The sequence below is a fragment of the Mesoplodon bidens genome (genome assembly GCF_964165515.1).
Source record: "Mesoplodon bidens genome assembly, chromosome: 1".
In the NCBI taxonomy this organism is placed as follows: domain Eukaryota; kingdom Metazoa; phylum Chordata; class Mammalia; order Artiodactyla; family Ziphiidae; genus Mesoplodon; species Mesoplodon bidens.
The window spans coordinates 212,704,007-212,724,419 of record NC_138176.1 but is presented as its reverse complement, the minus strand read 5'-3'; the positions used below and the strand labels follow the sequence as shown (position 1 = coordinate 212,724,419).

Sequence of the window (20,413 nt, the reverse complement as noted above, 5' to 3'; positions counted from 1 at the left end):
GATTTTTGTGTTTGTGTCATTGTGATATAGTTAATATACTCTCCAAACTTTAGTTGTATCTCCCCCACTCCCACTGTGCACCATGTTTGGTATGTTAAGAAAGGTACTTGATTTTCCCAACTTTTTTCCATGGTCTCTAACAATCTTATATTAAAATGTGTAAGTGGAAGATAACAGTATACAAAATCATTATTATTATGTTTTTAAATTTGAGAAACCTTTTGCTCATAATGAAGAGATGCTAGAATGAGGAGTCTGGTGCTTAGAGTTTGATCTGTGGTCTTTTTTATCCAGTGCTTCTGCTGTTAATTCACTCTCCTTTAAAAAAATGTGGACAGGGCTTCCCTGGTGGCGCAGTGGTTGAGAGTCCGCCTGCCGATGCAGGGGACGCAGGTTCATGCCCTGGTCCGGGAGGATCCCACATGCCGCGGAGCGGCTGGGCCTGTGGGCCATGGCCGCTGAGCCTGTGCGTCCGGAACCTGTGCTCCGCAACGGGAGAGGCCACAACAGGGAGAGGCCCGTGTACCGCAAAAAAAAAAAAGAAAAAGAAAAATGTGGACAACATTGGTTCAAATTTATTTAGAGTATTGCTGTCATAGGAATTAATTTTTCACAGCCTTGTGAATTAACTATATTTCAATAAAATTTTAAAAATAAAGAAATTTCTTCATGTTATTTCTTCATGTTAAGAAGTTCATAATGTTTAATTATTTTCCACTAGGAAACCACCCCTACTCCTAATCCCCCACCTACAGAAGAAGAGAAAACAGAATCTAATCAGGAGGTTGCTAACCCAGAACACTATATTAAACATCCTTTACAGAACAGGTAAGCTTTCTGACACATAGGTGTTCTCACTTAGGCAGCAAGGTAAATGGTGAATGGGACAGGTTTGGAGCGAAAAGTTAGATGAGACTAGTTTTAGATAGGTGAAGGATTCCGTTTTCATTTGGATGACCCATGTCTAGCAAGCAGTTTTATGTGTGAATCTTGAGCTCAGATAGTAGAACTTTGAAAGAGTGGTTTGAAATTCATTGGTAATTGATGGTAATTGAAACCACAGTAGTAAATGAGTTCTCAAAACAGAGGCTTGGAATATTAGCACACGGGTGATTTTTTTGAGTAAGAATGCCTATGAAGAGAACAGTCTTGTGGTTGCCAAGTGGGAGGGGTGTGGGGGAGGGATGGGCTGGGAGTTTGGGATTAGCAGATGCAAACTGGTGCATCTAGAATGGATAAACAGCAAGGTCCTACTGTATAGCACAGGGAACTATGTTCAATATCCTGTGATAAACCATAATGGAAAAGAATATGAAAAAGAATATACGTATAACTGGGTCACTTTGCTGTATAGCAGAAATTAACATAACATTGTAAATCAACTGTACTTCAGTAAAATTTTTTAAAAAAAGAATACCTTTGAAGGGTATAGACATATAAACTGTATAAACTAGGAAAGAGTGCTTGGTCATGGAAACCAAGCAGATGGTTTATTTTAAGGACAAGATAAGCATATATGCCACAGAAAGGTCAGATGTTCATTGGATTGAACAATAAGTCCTTGCTAACATTGGAGAAAGTTTAGTAAAGCAGGTGATGGGAAAAGACTGGCATATTTTGAAGAGTGAATAGAAAGTATACAAATGTATAGAGCAGGAATAGGCAATTTGAAGTTGGTCTGTGAAGGAGAAAAGAGAGCTAAGGGATGTGGGGTCTGGAGATTGGTTGGTTGTATTTAAGAGAAGTTAGGTGAGGAAAAGAGGAGAGTTTAGGATGAGTTAAGTTTTCATAGTTACTGTGTAGTAGTTTAATAGTTCAGTATATGGTTTTTCCTATCTCTACCCTACCACTTCCCAGTATGTTTGTGTTTTTTACTTAATTGTCTTTCTGGCTTACATGATGAAAATTAACACAGATTCCCTGAGAGCTGATGGTGGGAAGAAAATGGCAACTCAGAAACATTGTAAGAATCTGGAGGAAAGTAAATTGGAATTAACTTTTGAGGGTCTTTAATTCCTTTCATTAAAGGAATTAACTTCAGAGGATCTTCAGTTCCTTTCATTCCCCCCACTCCCAGGCCTTTTACTCTCTTTATCTTAAAGATCCCACAAGACTGTCTATAATTTAGTTTCATTTATCTGAAAAATGTGTTGTCCCTTTATTTTTTATCATTTTTTTGTTATCATGGTAGACCTATTGAAATAATAGTCCAAACACATTCAGTAGTTTTTTCGTAGGAGACCTGTGGTTCAGCAGTTCTCTAGACAATGGGAATTGTCAGCTCGTGAGTGAGATGTCAAAAGTCAAATAGTCCATAACGGGTAAAAATTCTTCCTCAGGAAAGCATTGTGCCAAAGATAATAGTTGAACAGTTGATTAGTGGCAATTTCATTTAGCTAACCTAGCAGCAGTACCAAAACTTTTAAAGTATGTTTTTTCATCTTTTCAGTGGTGTATAAAAAGCTAGCTGTCTTCTGACAGTGAACACAGTTCTTAGTGTTGCTGTTTTGTGGGGAGAAGTAACCAAGGCATGTATCCCTCATAGCTTAAGTGAAATCTGCGAAGAGATTCCTGTCCTATCAGTGAACAAACTGATTAAATCCTAAAATGAAGTTTGTGAGGATTTCAATTTCTCTTATCAATTCTATTTCTTGTGTAAAATAGTATCCTATGGAAAACTATTTTAAGACATTTTTGGTTCCAAATTTGGTAGTTTCTTCATTATTTACTTCTTGTAAATATTGCAGAATTATGTTTTCTTTTTTAAAAAAACACTATAATTATTATAAGAAAGATTAAATCATTGGGGTACAAAGTATATAAAGTAAAAGTTCTCTGCTGTTTTCTGATACCTTCTTCCCCATTTTGCTTTTCTCCATTCCCCAGAATAGTCAGTGTTAAAAATTTGGTTTGTATTTTTCCAAAACCTTTCAATATGCATATATATACTTTTTTTATATAGATGGCCATACTGTTGAGTTTTTTTGTTTGTATATGCAGGTTTTGACTCATTATTTTAAACCACTGCCTTGTATTAAATGAATATATAGTCATGTATTTTATCAGGCTTACATTAATGTGTATATAGAATTTTTTTCTATTTACAAACAGTGCTATAACGTATACGTCCTTATATATTTTTTTGCAGTTGTGTGAATATATCTAGGGTAAAATTTCAGAGTTCTTAGATTAAAGACTACCCTTTAACTACTTTTGTAGATATTGCCAAATTATCCTCCTTTATCAGCTTAGACTCTTAACAGTTTAAGAGTTACTGGTTTCTACATCCTTGCCAACACCATCAATCTTAAATTTAATTGCCTGTCAGATTGGTTCTAGTCTGATTTGTGAAAACAGTGTCTTATTGTTTTAAATTTGCATTTCTTTTATTGAAATTTCGAAACATTTTTGTTGAAAACAATCGCTTATTTATGTTTTTACCTGTGAGCAGTCTGTTCATTTCTTTTGTCTATTATTTTCTTTTGAGTTATCTTCTCAAGTTTATTTCCAAGCATTGTGTATTAGGAATGTTGACCCATTCAAGGAGGGGATTAGGTTGAAAATGCATTTCCAAATCATTTGTCTTTTAACATTGTCTAAGGAGTTATGTTATTTTAGAGGTTTTTGATTTTCATGTAATCAAATACCAGCTTTCTTCCATGGTTTCTGGGTTTCATGTCAGTCTTTGGAGAATTTTACTCACACAATTATCCTATTTAATAGCCACCTAGCAGTCTCTTGCATGTACTATATTATATTATATTATATTTAAATCTTACTTCTTTGGGCTCATGACCCCTTTACATTCTTAAAAATTATTGAGGATTCCACAGTGCTTTAGTTATATAGATTTTTATCTATTTTCATTTGCTATATTAGAAAATAAACGTTTAAAAATGTAAAATTATATATGTACTTAACCCATTGCATGTTAATTTAAATAATTTTTATGAAAAAAATTTATTCAAAATAAAAAATACGTAGTGGGAAGAATACATTAAAAATACATAATGGGAAGTATTTTTGTAAATCTTTTTAAGTGCCTGACTTAATAGAAGTCAGCTGGATTTTCATAGTTGCTTCTGCATTGTCTTTGGAGATAAGTTGTTTCAGAGAAAGTATGAGAATAAAATATAGCCTCAGACAGGTACATGGTTGGAAAAGGGAGGAGAAATTTTAACAGCCTTTTAAAATAATTATGACTATCTTCTTCCTTTGATGCTAGGTTTCCTATATGTTAGTTGCATTGTAGAATCTGAAACCATATCCAAGAACTTTTTCTACTCTGTTACATTAAAATCCATTGGTCTATCTTACATTTGGAATGTATCCTTCACCCATGCACGCCACTGGTCATTTGGAAAATATTGGTTCAGTGAGTTTGCAGATCTTCCAGATATTGGCAGTTTTCATTATATGATATCAAAACAATAACAAATTATTATCATTACCTAAACTCATCAGAAATATCATCAAGTTTCATTAAGTTGTTAAGCTCACAGTGACACATGCAGGCTTTCCAAAATTCTGATTTTCTCCTGAAAGCTCAAATTTTAGCAGCTGGCTCAATCTGTTCATTTTTCAAGAAATAATCATGGTTGATCAGCCAATCTTCTTCCAAGTAAAAGTCCTTCCAAGTAAAAGTGTTCTTTGAAAAAAGTAACTAGTTCACTTCACAACTCAATTGCCTAAGCATTGTATTGATATTTGGTATGCAGAAATATTTTTTGTGCAGAAAAAGACATGTACACAGATTCAAATTTAATGAAACCAGTAGTTTTTACTGCTGGTTTCCATTCAGTGGCATTCTTAACTGAAACTGACATTATTAGTGTGAGAGTTGATGATAATAAAGGATACAGTGACTACTAGTACAAATTGGTGCCACTGTATAATTCTTGCTGCGTACGGCACCAGTAGGTTTAACAACCGTTGCTTTTGCATCATCAGTGCAAATATCAACACAGTGAAAAATAAAATCTTAGCATTTTTATGAAATAGTTTTTACTCATCAGCGCTCCTTGAAAGGACCTTAGGATCCCCTAGGGGGCTGTAAACCACATTTTGAGAACTGTTGGTAGGCACTTAAAATGTTTCCAAATTTTTCCAAAATTAAGAACATTCCTGTACAAACATTTTTGCTTAGTTATCCATTTATTTTCTTAGGGTGTATCTTTATATGTTTAATGGCTGAATGCAATTTTTTTTAAAGATGGAATTAAATTTTATTATTTATTTTATTATTTTTAATTGAGGTGTAACAGTTTCAGATGTACAACATGATTCAATATTTGTATGTATTGTGAAATGATCACAGTAAGTCAACATCTGTCACAATACATATTTACAAACTTTTTTTCCTTGTGTTGAGAACTTTTAAGATTTAGTCCCTTAGCAACTTTCAAATTTGCAATGCAGTATTATCACCATGTTGTACTTTACATCCCCATGACTTATTTATTTTACAACTGGAAGTGTGTATCATTTGACCCCCTTCATGCATTCCCCCACCCTTGTGCCTCTGGGAACCACCAACCTGTTCTCTGTATCAGTGAGCTTGGGGTGGTTTTTTGGGGGGTAGTTTGTTTTTTTTAAGTTTTTTTTAAGATTGCACATATCAGTGAGATCATACAGTATTTGTTTTTCCTGTCTAGTGTCTGATTTGTTTAACTTAGCACAAAGTCCTCAGGGTCCATCCATGTTGCAAACAGCAAGATTTCCTTCATTTTTATGATGGAATAATCCATTGAAAAAATATATATATATATATACACCATATTTCCCTTATTCATGCCTTGATGGACACTTAAGTTGCTTCCATGTGTTTGTTTATCATGGGGGTGCACATATCTTTTTTAAGTTAGTGTTTTCATTTTCTTCTGATAAATGCCCAGAAGTGGAATTGCTGGATCCAGTGGTAGTTGTATTTTTAAATTTTTGAGGAAAGACTGAATTAATTTTAGAAATCCAGAGTACGATACTTGACACTGTGTGTGTATGTTTAATAGTTTTTCTGCCTTTGCTTTTAAAAAAAATTTTTTTTCCTTGAGAGTGGGTTGGCAAATACAAATTATCAAGTAGGTACTGAAATGCATCTCATTTTTGTGTCTGAGATTATCAAGCATTAACCATAAAGTTATGAAATATATGTCCACTTGGAAACCTGTTTTCAGACAACATTTTTGTCAATGAGTAAGTGAAATTCCCTTAGAGATGGTATAGTAATTCAGAAAATAACAATTTTACTAAAGATGAATCATATTGGGATGATAATATTTAAGCATAACTTTTATGTGACATGAGTTTGTCTTCAAAGTATTAGAATAAAACTTTTTTAGACAAAGTATATGCAGATATATAGAAACTAGTATGCATTATTTCAGAATATATCTGTGGTAACATTACTCAATGAATCCCTTTATTATATTCCCGTTTGTATGAGTTCCCCTCCTCCCCCCATTCCTAGTGCTCTCATCTCTCTCGTTTCTCTGTAAATTCAGCTTCCCTCTTCCCCACTTACCTTTCCATTTAAGTGCTCCTGGTCTGTTTTTCTTAAATAACTGTGCTTAATTATCTCTGTCATAGCACTTAGGACATTGTAATTGTCTCTGTACAACATTTCTGTGAATTCTCTGTGGGATGAGCCTCAGTGGATCTCTAAGTATAGCAGAGAATCTGTTACATAGTAGGTACAAAACACATACTTTTCATTTTATTTATATATTTATTTATTTTTTAACCACACTACACGGCTTGCAGGATCTCAGTTCCCCAAAGCCCCAAATCCTAACCACTAGGCCACCAGGGAACTCCCAAAATAAATACTTTTTAAATGAAAGAAATAGAGAAAACTACTCATTTGCTACTCTAAATAAAATTTCTATTTATTTTATTTATTTTTAATTGTGGTAAAACACATATATAAAATTTACTATCGTAACGATTTTTAAATGTACAGTTCAATAGTGTTAATAAGTACACCCCCATTGTTGTGCAACCAATCTCCCAGAACTCTCTTTATCTTGCAGAAAAACTTAAACTCTCTACCCATTAAACAACTCCTCTCCATTCCCCTTCCCTTTTAGCCCCTGGCAACCACCATTCTACTTTATTACTCTAGGTGCCTCATACAAGTGGATCATACAGTATTTGTCTTCTTTGATGGACTCTTTTCACTTTCCTTCCTTTTTAAGGCTTTCTAATATTCCACACTACATTTTGTTCATTTATCTGACAGTAGACACTTCCCCCTTTTGGCTGTTGTGAATAATGCTGCTTTGAACGTGGATGTAAAGCTACCTCTTTTTTTTTTTTTTTTTTGACACTGACTTTCTGTTTTTAGATGGGCACTCTGGTTTTTTAAAAATGATAAAAGCAAAACTTGGCAAGCAAACCTTCGGCTGATCTCTAAGTTTGATACTGTTGAAGACTTTTGGGCGTAAGTAACCATTCATTTTAGGATGTTTGTTGTCTTATTAGTTGTGTAATTTTTCATTTTAAGTTGCATTCACAAAATGAAGGATAAGGTGTGAACAGTTAATATTCACCTTTTTGTTTGTCCATCTTCTCCCAACTGTTTGAATTGGTGATTATTCCTCATCAGTTTTAGAAAGCTTCCGTCTTGTCGTCTTTTAGCTCTGCCTATTTTCTATTCTTTGTCTTGAGATCTCTTTTGTTGAGAATCCTTTATTGTTCCTAGAATTTCCAACAACTTTTAGGAGCTTGTCCCCTTTCTTGGTTGCCTAGATACATTTGCCCTATTCTTAGGTATTCCAGAGCTTTCTTAGGCCCTCATTTCTGCACATTCCAGTATAATATCTGGATTTCCTGTGATAGAGAGTCCAAGATTTCAAAGGCTGAACTGCTCATAATTCAGGGTTTGTCAAAGAATGACAATATCTCTGATGATAGTTTATTAATTTCATTATACTTCGTGATCAACATCAAGAATGTTGAAATATTTTTGAGATTTTGTTTCAGATTTAGCAAAAAGTTAAGATTTCGGGGTCTTAAATCTTTGCATGACTTCAAAATATAATTTAAAATTATAAAGTTCTTTTCAGGAAGTTTTGGAATATTGATTCTTTAAAAACAAAGTTGATTTAGCATATCTTATTTGCTTGAAAAATGTATGGGGAGAAACTACTTGAGAACATGAAAGATACAACTTGTTGAAAACATTTTTAAGAGCTGTAAATTACCTAGCAGTTATCTAAGTATTCTAATTTGTTCAGCTGGTGTATTTTGGATCATATCAGTGATGTGATTCTTATGTTTTAATGTTAACTCCCTGAGTGTAGCACACAGACTAACAGATTGTGATTAGAAAACTTATGCATGTAATGTATACTTTCTCCAGGGCAGAAACAATTTTCTGTATATTTCTAGTGCTTTGCCCATATTACGCATTTAGTATGCATTTGAATCACTGAAAACAAAGCATAGAATAATTAGAGAAAACTGTATATTGAGATCCTTTTGAGTGGTCACTTTTAATTGAAAACATTCTTTAAGAAATTTTTTAAATTTAATTTAGATATTTCACTAGCCTGAAGGTAGAAGCCTAGATCATTTGATCTCCTAAAGTCTGTCACGGCAAAATTGTTATAAAACTGGCAACAGTGTAAGAATGCTTTGCCTGTCTCCAATATTTTTTATAGAAGTGATGATCTTAGCTATGTGACTAGTGACCATGGATGGTGTTATTATCCTTAGTTAGGTATTACTATTTGGGAAGTAGTTTAAAAATACAGATTCTATGGTTCCATCCTATATTTAAGGAATTAAAATCTCAAGAAGTAGGGTAAGGAACTGTTTTTAATTTTTTTTTGGTTGCTATTTTAATAAATTTATTTATTTTTGGCTGCATTGGGTCTTGCTGTGCGTGGGCTTTCTCTAATTGCGGTGAGCGGGGCCTACTCTTAGTTGCGGTGCATGGGCTTCTCATTGCAGAGGCTTCTCTTGTTGCAGAGCATGGGCTCTAGACAGGCAGGCTTCAGTAATTGTGGCACACGGGCTCAGTAGTTGTGGTGCACGGGCTTAATTGCTCTGTGACATGTACGATATTCCCGGACCAGGGCTCAAACCTGTGTCCCCTGCATTGGCAGGCGGATTCTTAACCACTGCACCACCAGGGAAGTCCTGTTTTGTTTTTAAAAGCTCCCCAAAAGATTATTATGCTGACTTAAACTAGTAATGGTGTGTGGTGTTTGGGAACCATTGATCTGTTCCACTCTTGGATACTTTCAAGGATAATAATGTTGACTTATTTTAGTCTTGCAATCCTGATGGTCAGGGAGTTTGTCTTGCTTTCTCTTGATTTGTCTTTTTGTGTGTTTAAAACTGTTCATTCGTCTCACGGATTCTTTCATCTACTTAAAGCCACCTCATACCTCTATTTTCAGTTTCTTGTGTATACATATGTATGTATTAAGTTAACTAATACATCAAAATTGTCAGAATAAAATTATTAAAAATATTTTCTTGAAAATCATCAGATGTTGATTCTTAAGGCTGACTGTTACTAAGATCTGTTTGGTCCATTTCAGAAATTGACTTCATGGGGGCGGGAAGTAAACATGAGTTTTTATCTTATTTTTATCATATTCTCTGAATGTATATGTATGCACCTAAACTTTGCATTACATATGCTATGTTTATAATTGTTCTTTTCTTTTATCTAGTCTGTACAACCATATCCAGTTGTCTAGTAATTTAATGCCTGGCTGTGACTATTCACTTTTTAAGGTATGTTTAGTTGGTGATTTCATATATTTATTATAAGACTGGACCACTCAGGTATTCATTAAAAAATCTTGCCATGAACATAGGAATAGTTAATGTTGTGATGCTTGGAGAATAATTAAATTAGCTTTACCAGGTTTTAGCATAAATATATTTTGCCCTATTTTAGTATAAACATTGGGTTGGCCAAAAAGTGCCTTTTTGGTAAAAATAAAAGACACATTTTTTTTAAGTAAAAATAAAAGACACATTTAATTTAGTTAAAACATGTTTTAAAGTAATAGAACTACATTTGAAGCCCCGTAACTCATAGGTCTAATTGTCTAATTAAATTAGCATTGTTCTGTTTTGCCCTTCATCAAAACGTCTAGTGTTTTTCTTCTCTAATTGTTTTTGTTTTTCTTCTCTAATTGTATTTATTCAAGGCATGTTTTTCATTTTCTTCAAGAACTTTATTGAACAATGTATTCAGCCTTTGGTGTGGTTGATGGTGGTTCATTTAGCTTGCCCAGGATCTCCTGTTCCACATTATTGTACAGTATCCACTTTTCATCACCTGTCACAATTTGTTTTAAAAACGGAAAGTTTTCCTTACGTTTAAGTAGAGAATTGCATGCTTGAATACGTTCAAGAAGGTTTTTTTCACTTATGTGGAACCTAAACATAAAAGCAATTCATAAAACCAAGCTAGTGCAAATGATGGTCAGCACTTGATTTTGGTATTTTGAGTATGCTGGCTCTCTCCTGTATGATATTATGTTGATTGTTCTCAGTTAGTGTCTCGATTTGATTGCTATCGACTTCAGCTGGTCTGCCTGACTGTGGAGCATCGTCCAGCGAGAAATCTCCAGCACAAAACTTTGCAAACCATTTTAGACACGTTCAGTCAGTCACAGCACCTTCTCCATACACAGCACAATTCTTTTTTTGCATAAATGTTGCATTTTTACCTTTCTTGAAATAATAAAGCCGAAAATGTCGCTTTTTTTCTAACATTTTCAATATTAAAATGGCTACATGAAAATTCACCAATTCTGATAAGTCTTTTTTAAAATGCACTCTGATATGACAGCTGTCACATACAATCTAACGAAATTGTTTTGAATGAAGTTAAAGACAACTGAGTGCTACTAGATGCATCTTACGGAAAAAACCAAATGAACCTTTTGGCCAACCCAGTTATTGAAATTAAGTGAGAGTCAGACTGTATGGGCACATACTGTGATTGATTTTGAGGAGAGCTTTGATCATCCAAATGGATCATCCAATCTGTTTCTTCTTTATATATTTGAGTAGACTGAAGTCCAGAGTTTGTCAGGAATTCTTAACCTGGAGTGTGTGGGTCCTTGAGATATTTATGAGTTTTGTCAGCTGGTAGTGGGTGGGACAGTCATTAGCTCTCTAAAATTGTGTAAGTTTTTTATATATTTTCTAGGTATAGAAATGTATATAGCTTCTCAAAGGTATCTGTTACTCAGAATGTTTTAGAGCCTCCAAATTAAGTGAAACCCAAGGTTTGATAGTTAATAAGTGCCCAAGTCAGGACTCTAATTTTGCTTTAAGTCTTGTGTGCTTTTTTTCCCCACTACATCAATTAACAGTTTTTATGGGTGTAAAGTAAATAGTTAATAGGGTTGTTGCTTGCTGTTTCTAATGGTGATCTCAAGTTAAAGTAACAGTATTGTCTCATATTGTTGTCTCCCTAACCTTGTAGGATGGTATTGAGCCTATGTGGGAAGATGAGAAAAACAAACGAGGAGGACGATGGCTAATTACATTGAACAAACAGCAGAGACGAAGTGACCTCGATCGCTTTTGGCTAGAGACAGTAAGGTTTTAAAATTATAAAGCTGTTTCGGAATACTAAAACTTAACTTATGTTACATTTTACATTGGTTACTTAATTCAAAACGAGATAAGGATTCCCACTTTAGCTAAGCCAGCACTTAATTTTGTTCTGTCCTGTGAATCTTGTATACTTCTTACATACTAATACAGTGAAACTCCCTACCACATATTACACATCCAGAAAGTGATTGGCAGTTGACTCACCTTCCAGAATAAGGTAATCCTGGTCATTTCATTAAATTCAAAATTATAGAACGTCTCACATTTTGTATGATGTAAGTTTTTTTACAATCCTCTTGAGTATTGCTCTGTATACTAAACTTTTTAGATCAATGAAGGAAACAGTGAAATTGTAGCTTGATATTATTCAGCTTATATGTTGTGATGTAACTTGGAACTTTTGGCTTCATATGACATTTATTAAATATGAGATAATAGGCATTTTCTCTAGTGAAAGTTTTCAAACCCCAAGCTTTTAGGAGCAGGGATTATAGTCTCTTTTGTATCCCTATCACTTGACAGTGTCTGGTTTATGGTTAGCCCTTACTAAGTTGAGCAATAATAAACATTTCAGTGAATGGCTTTTTAAAGAAGAAACTTAATTTTGCGGGAATTCCCTGGCAGTGCAGTGGTTAAGACTCCCAGCTCCCAATGCAGGGGGCCCGGATTTGATACCTGGTCAGGGAACTAGTTCCCACATGCATGCCGCAACTAAGAATTCACATGCCGCAACTAAGGAGCTGGCAAGCTGCAACTAGGGAGCCCGAGAACTGCAACTAAGACCCGATGCAACCAAATAAATAAATAAGTTTAAAAAAAAAAAGAAAAAGAAAGAAAGAAACTGGGCTTCCCTGGTGGCACAGTGGCTGAGAGTCCGCCTGCCGATACAGGGGATACGGGTTCATGCCCCGGTCCAGGAAGATCCTACATGCCGCGGAGTGGCTGGGCCCGTGAGCCATGGCCGCTGAGCCTGCGCGTCCGGAGCCTGTGCTCTGCAAGGGGAGAGGCCACAACAGTGAGAGGCCCTCGTACCACCAAAAAAAAAGAAGAAAAGAAACTTTATTTTGCTTTTGGGAGAGATTATCAGTAATTACTATTTTAGAATTCTGCATTAAAAAGTCATTTCAGTTTTGCAGGATGACAAAAGTTCTGGAGATTGTTGGTGGTACAGTGTGAATATACTTAATGCCACTGAACCATACACTTAAAAATGGTTAATATGGTAAATTTTATGTCATGTATTTACTACAGTTTTTTTTTAAGTTAGAAAATGTTCATGAAAAACAAGAACAAGAGGCAATTAAGCAGCTTTTTCAGTTATTCCATTAATATTTGCTGGCAAGTGTAAGCAGCAGCAGAGCAAAGTGAATATTAATAAAATAATTCACCTTTTATGTGCCTGGACATCAGTTGCCCAATTTGCTAAAAAAGTTAACAAAACTGATCATGTTCCTGGTATTAAAGAATCAAATTAACAAAAATTTTAAAGGCCAGGACAAAAAACTATATATAAATATAATTTAGGCATTCAGAAAGTCGACGCTTGGGCTTCCCTGGTGGCGCAGTGGTTGAGAGTCCGCCTGCCGATGCAGGGGACACGGGGTCGTGCCCCAGTCCGGGAAGATCCCACATGCTGCGGAGCGGCTGGGCCCATGAGCCATGGCCGCTGGGCCTGCGCATCCAGAGCCTGTGCTCTGCAACGGGAGAGGCCACAACAGTGAGAGGCCCGCGTAAAAAAAAAAAAAAAAGTCGACTCTTGATTTAAAACTTTTTCAGTTTTGTATATATACAGATATTTGAGACATTTGCAGCTTAATAAGCTGTTTATCATCTATTGAATGTAATTTGAGATTTGGGTTTTTTCTTTTAAGCTGCTGTGCCTTATTGGAGAGTCTTTTGATGACTACAGTGATGATGTATGTGGAGCTGTGGTTAATGTTAGAGCTAAAGGTGATAAAATAGCAATATGGACTACTGAATGTGAAAACAGAGAAGCAGTTACACATATAGGGTAAGTTTTGCTTTTTGTGTGCTTCTTTTAAAATAGATAACTAAAAGCAGAAGTACTTTTTAAATTAAAAGTATTTATGTAGATCATTATTTTCCTAGTTTTCATGAACACTTTTATAATCTTGAACTGCTGTGTATTGGTATTCGGTGTCTTATTCATATTTTTTTCACTTCTGTAAAATTTCTTTTTCCTAGCAATGGGGTATATAATCACTGTTTTACCATGTAGCATTTTATTATTTAGCATATGAGAATATGTCTTTTTTGCCCTACTTTAAAACCATAATGCTAATGTATAATACTCAATAATTTGGTGAATATTGGCATTTGCCATTGAAGTTTAAGTGACAGTAGCTTGGGTTTGTCCATATTTAAAACCAACGTGTGTAAATTTTAAAACTTCTTTTTTTTAAACAAATTTAATCAGTTATACATATACATATGTTCCCATATCCCCTCCCTTTTGCGTCTCCCTCCCGCCATCCCTATCCCACCCCGCCAGGCGGTCACAAAGCACCGAGCTGATCTCCCTGTGCTCTGCGGCTGCTTCCCTCTATCTATCTACCTTACATTTGGTAGTGTATATATGTCCATGCCACTCTCGCTTTGTCACAGCTTACCCTTCCCCCTCCCCATATCCTCAAGTCCATTCTCTAGTAGATCTGTGTCTTTATTCCTGTCTTACCCCTATGTTCTTCATGACATTTTTTTTCTTAAATTCCATATATATGTGTCAGCATACAGTATTTGTCTTTCTCTTTCTGGCTTACTTCGCTCTGTATGACAGACTCTAGGTCCATCCACCTCATTACACATAGCTCAAGTTCGTTTCTTTTTATGGCTGAGTAATATTCCCTTGTATATATGTGCCACATCTTTATCCATTCATCCGATGATGGACACTTAGGTTGTTTCCATCTCCGGGCTATTGTAAATAGGGCTGCTATGAACATTTTGGTACATGACTCCTTTTGAATTATGGTTTTCTCAGGGTATATGCCCAGTAGTGGGATTGCTGCGTCATATGGTAGTTCTATTTGTAGTTTTTTAAGGAACCTCCATACCGTTCTCCATAGTGGCTGTACCAATTCACATTCCCACCAGCAGTGCAAGAGTGTTCCCTTTTTCCCACACCCTCTCCAGCATTTATTGTTTCTAGATTTTTTGATGATGGCCATTCTGACTGGTGTGAGATGATATCTCATTGTAGTTTTGATTTGCATTTCTCTAATGAGTAAAGATGTTGAGCATCCTTTCACGTGTTTGTTGGCAGTCTGTATATCTTCTGTGGAGAAATGTCTATTTAGGTCTTCTGCCCATTTTTGGATTGGGTTGTTTGTTTTTTTGTTATTGAGCTGCACGAGCTGCTTATAAATTTTGGAGATTAATCCTTTGTCTGTTGCTTCATTTGCAAATATTTTCTCCCATTCTGAGGGTTGTCTTTTGGTCTTGTTTATGGTTTCCTTTGCTGTGCAAAAGCTTTAAAGTTTCATTAGGTCCCATGTGTTTATTTTTGTCTTTATTTCCATTTCTCTAGGAGGTGGGTCAAAAAGGATCTTGCTGTGATTTATGTCATAGAGTGTTCTTCCTATGTTTTCCTCTAAGAGTTTGATAGTGTCTGGCCTTACATTTAGGTCTTTAATCCATTTTGAGCTTATTTTTGTGTATGGTGTTAGGGAGTGATCTAATCTCATACTTTTACATGTCCCTATCCAGTTTTCCCAGCACCACTTATTGAAGAGACTGTCCTTTCTCCACTGTACATTCCTGCCTCCTTTATCAAAGATAAGGTGACCATATGTGCGTGGCTTTCTATCCTGTTCCATTGATCTATCTTTCTGTTTTTGTGCCAGTCCCACACTGTCTTGATTACTGTAGCTTTGTAGTATAGTCTGAAGTCAGGGAGTCTGATTCCTCCAGCTCCGTTTTTCATTCTCAAGATTGCATTGGCAGGGCTTCCCTGGTGGCGCAGTGGTTGAGAGTCCGCCTGTCGATGCAGGGGACACGGGTTTGTGCCCCGGTCTGGGAAGATCCCACGTGCCGCGGAGCGGCTGGGTCCGTGAGCCATGGTCGCTGAGCCTGCGCGTCCGGAGCTTGTGCTCCGCAACGGGAAAGGCCACAACAGTGAGAGGCCCGCGTACCGGAAAAAAAAAAAAAAAGAAACTTTTGGACTTCCCTGGTGGCACAGTGGTTGAGAGTCCGCCTGCCGATGCAGGGGACACGGGTTCGTGCCCCGGTCCGGGAAGATCCCACATGCCGCGGAGCGGCTGGGCCCGTGAGCCATGGCCGCTGAGCCTGCGCGTCCGGAGCCTGTGCTCCGCAACGGGAGAGGCCACAGCAGTGAGAGGCCCGCATACCGCAAAAAACAAAAAAAAAAAAAAAAAAAAAGATTGCATTGGCTATTCGGGGTCTTTTGTTTTTCCAAACAAATTTTGAAATTTTTTGTTCTAGTTCTGTGAAAAATGCCAGTGGTAGTTTGATAGGGATTGCATTGCATCTGTAGATTGCTTTGGGTAGTAGAGTCATTTTCACAATATTGATTCTTCCAATCCAGGAGCATGGTATATCTCTCCATCTATTTGTATCATCTTTAATTTCTTTCATCAGTGTCTTATAATTTTCTGCATACGGGTCTTTTGTCTCCTTAGGTAGGTTTATTCCTAGATATTTTATTCTTTTTGTTGCAGTGGTAAATGGGAGTGTTTTCTTGATTTCACTTTCAGATTTTTCATCATTAGTGTACAGGAATGCCAGAGATTTCTGTGCATTAATTTTGTATCCTGCTACTTTACCAAATTCATTGATTAGCTCTAGTAGTTTTCTGGTAGCATGTTTAGGATTCTCTATGTATAGTATCACGTCATCTGCAAACAGTGACAGCTTTACTTCTTCTTTTCCAATTTGGATTCCTTTTATTTCCTTTTATTTCCTTTTCTTCTCTGATTGCTGTGGCTAAAACTTCCAAAACTATGTTGAATAAGAGTGGTGAGAGTGGGCAGCCTTGTCTTGTTCCTGATCTTAGTGGAAATGGTTTCAGTTTTTCACCATTGAGGACGATGCTGGCTGTGGGTTTGTCATATATGGCCTTTATTATGTTGAAGAAAGTTCCCTCTATGCCTACTTTCTGCAGGGTTTTTATCATAAATGGGTGTTGAATTTTGTCGAAAGCTTTCTCTGCATCTGTTGAGATTATCATATGGTTTTTCTCCTTCAATTTGTTAATATGGTGTATCACGTTGATTGATTTGCGTATATTGAAGAATCCTTGCATTCCTGGAATAAACCCCACTTGATCATGGTGTATGATCCTTTTAATGTGCTGTTGGATTCTGTTTGCTAGTATTTTGTTGAGGATTTTTGCATCTATGTTCATCAGTGATATTGGCCTGTAGTTTTCTTTCTTTGTGACATCCTTGTCTGGTTTTGGTATCAAGGTGATGGCCTCGTAGAATGAGTTTGGGAGTGTTCCTCCCTCTGCTATATTTTGGAAGAGTTTGAGAAGGATAGGTGTTAGCTCTTCTCTCAATGTTTGATAGAATTCGCCTGTGAAGCCATCTGGTCCTGGGCTTTTGTTTGTTGTAAGATTTTTATCACAGTTTCAATTTCAGTGCTTGTGATTGGTCTGTTCATATGTTCTATTTCTTCCTGATTCAGTCTTGGCAGGTTGTGCATTTCTAAGAATTTGTCCATTTCTTCCAGGTTGTCCATTTTATTGGCATAGAGTTGCTTGTAATAATCTCTCATGATCTTTTGTATTTCTGCAGTGTCATTTCTAATTCTATTGATTTGAGTCTTCTCCCTTTTTTTCTTGATGAGTCTGGCTAATGATTTATCAATATTTGGGGCAAATATTACTGTTTGCAAAAGTTGCCTGTCATCCCTGCCCCCGCTCCCCGCAAGTGTCAGTCAGTGTTGACTAGGATTTTCTTTTTACTATATTTAAATTAGTAAAATTGGACTTTAAATTTTGTGTTAAAAGTAAGTACCAGTCATAAGTCACAAGATGTTTAGTTTGCCTCTTTGAATGTTGATTTTTCAAACATTATGAATTCTCCTATGAACATAATTCCTCTCTGGATTAACAGGTGTGGGGATTTTCCAGGTTTCATTCTCCATGGGGTTTCTTATAAGAGAAGGTTGATTGTTGCTTCGTCACCATATTCCTGATCTTTCTGTCAGCCTTAAAACTTACTGACTGGGGGAGTCTCCTATTTCTTTGAAAATGTGTTAAAGAAACTAAGTATGAACTTCTTTCCTCGGAAAGTTTTTTATTTGTGTCAATATTAAACATTTTTGAAATCTCTATAAAACTTTTGGCCTCACTTTTTCAAGGAAAAATTTTTTTTCACCCTTTTAAGTTGCATGGCTCAGTGCTCTTTTGGCATTTTTAGTGATTAAGTATAATTGAAGGTAATACATTATATCCTAATGTAAATTTGATAATAGTTATAATTTTAGTTATCATAAAATTATTTTTAAATACCCTATTCGAAGGAAGGTAGTAAAGTCTTCTGAAGGGTAGAGTGTGAATAAAATTTCCTGGTATCATACTGCTGGAGTATTTAGCTCCATGAAAATGTATATCTCTTTATTTTTGTTTCATTTTGGTGCCTATTTTTAAAATTTTGCTATTTTTTCTCAGATACCAGATTCCTAACTTGACCTATGATGTTCTCATAAGATCGTATGATCTGTCCCCAATTTTACCTTGTCAGCCTTCTCTCTCATATTTACCTTTCTTGTGAGCTGTAGCCACACAGCCTTATTTTTGTTCCTTGGCCTTGAGATGTGCTTCATTCTCTTAGCATTATACTTTGACCTCATGAGTTTTTAAAAGGAGAGATTTCTCTGATTTCAAAGAGGAGATTAGATCCTCCTTGTTAATAATATCACAACCCCTGTGCTTACCCTCTTTGATACTCAGTCACATCTTATTTGAAAATTAGGTTGTAGATTTAATATATAAGGCAGAAATCATGTCATGTTCTAAATTATCCTTAAAATATCATAAATCACCTTCACAGTGTTTAATTTTTGTGTGTGCATTCTTGTCGGTAATAGGTAAGGTAAATGTAATTGCAGTAACATACAGTATTTATTAAGGTTTATATGTAAAATATAATTGAAGCATTTTAGATCAGAAAATTAAGACGTGCGTGTAATTGATTTTGAATACATTAATTAGGTATGTGATACACCTCCACCATATGTATTTGTGAGTTTGTAAATAATCAAATACTCTAAACTATAAACACCATGAGCCTAGAGACTGTCCTTGCTTTGCTTATTATTAATTTACTGATAATTATCACAGTACCTGATACATAGTAGACTCAAGTATTGGTTAAGTGATTAACCAAGATTGTTGTGAAAATGAAGAGTAAATTTTGCTAAAAGGAAAAAGGTGTGCAATTTCCTATTTCACTCTCTAGGTATTATTTTTTAATGTAAAGAATAATAATACTGGATTTGGGGTGTATGTTTGAATAAAAATTAATGGCTACTTTTCTTCTTTTTCATTTTCTAGGAGGGTATACAAGGAAAGGTTAGGACTTCCTCCAAAGATAGTGATTGGTTATCAGTCCCATGCAGACACAGCTACTAAGAGCGGCTCCACCACTAAAAATAGGTTTGTTGTTTAAGAAGACACCTTCTGAGTATTCTCATAGGAGACTGCGTCAAGCAATCGAGATTTGGGAGCTGAACCAAAGCCTCTTCAAAAGCAGAGTGGACTGCATTTAAATTTGATTTCCATCTAAATGTTGCTAAGATATAAGAGAAGTCTCATTCGCCTTTGTCTTGTACTTCTGTGTTCATAGTTTTTTTTTGTTGTTGTTTTTTTTTTAATTTTGGCTAGAGTGTCCACTATCCCAATCAAAGAATTATAGTACACATCGTCCCCAGAATCAATAAATGTGTTCCTGGCCCACTCTGTAATAGCTTAAAAGAATTAACGATTACAAACACATTTGACCCATCTACAATATTAAAGCAAAGAATTTGCATTTCTATACCTTACAAGAGAACAATTCTGTTTATGTTCCATTGTATGCAGGAGCATATTTTGCTGGTTTGAAAGAGTATGATGCATACAGTTTTCTAACAATTTTCTTTGTTTCTTTTTACAGCATTGTCTGTGCTGTACTCTTGCTGATGGCTGCTAGATTTTAATTTATTTGTTTCCCTACTTGATAACATTAGTGATTCTGATTTCAGTTTTTCATTTGTTTTGCTTTTGTTTTTTTCCTCATGTAACATTGGTGAAGGATCCAGGAATATGACACAGAGGTGGAATAAACATTAATTTTGTGCATTCTTTGGTAATTTTTTTGTTTTTTTGTAACTACAAAGCTTTGCTACAAATTTATGCATTTCATTCAAATCAGTGATCTATGTTTGTGTGATTTCCTAAACATAATTGTGGATTATAAAAAGTGTAACATCATAATTACATTCCTAATTAGAATTAGTATGTCTGTTTTTGTATCTTTATGCTGTATTTTAACACTTTGTTATACTTAGGTTATTTTGCTTTGGTTAAAAAATGGCTCAAGTAGAAAAGTGGTCCCATTCATATTAAGACAGTGTACAAAACTGTAAATAAAATGTGTACAGTGAATTGTCTTTTAGACAACTAGATTTGTCCTTCCTTTTATTTCTCCATCTCTGTAGAAGGAATTTGTACTTCTTATTGCAAGGCAGTCTCTATGGTGTCTTCTCTTGTAGTGTCTTCCACGTGAATAGCGTAAGTTTGGAGCATTAGTTTGATTATTACGTTTATTTTAATTTTTAATAAATTGAACAGGTAGCA

General features: G+C 35.5%; 1 protein-coding gene across 4 annotated transcripts in view; it reads left to right on the top strand.

Moving 5' to 3' along the window:
- Positions 1-19,913, top strand: part of EIF4E (eukaryotic translation initiation factor 4E) — a 46,168-nt gene extending 26,255 nt beyond the window's left edge. For all 4 annotated transcript variants that reach the window (XM_081240294.1, XM_081240292.1, XM_081240293.1 and 1 more), the window contains exons 2-7: positions 722-828; positions 7,343-7,438; positions 9,684-9,747; positions 11,459-11,572; positions 13,464-13,603; positions 19,130-19,913. In XM_081240294.1, the coding sequence (XP_081096420.1) occupies positions 722-828; positions 7,343-7,438; positions 9,684-9,747; positions 11,459-11,572; positions 13,464-13,603; positions 19,130-19,244 (636 nt within the window). In that variant the 3' untranslated portion in view covers positions 19,245-19,913. The remainder of the gene's footprint in view (positions 1-721; positions 829-7,342; positions 7,439-9,683; positions 9,748-11,458; positions 11,573-13,463; positions 13,604-19,129) is intronic.
- Positions 19,914-20,413: the final 500 nt, after the last annotated feature.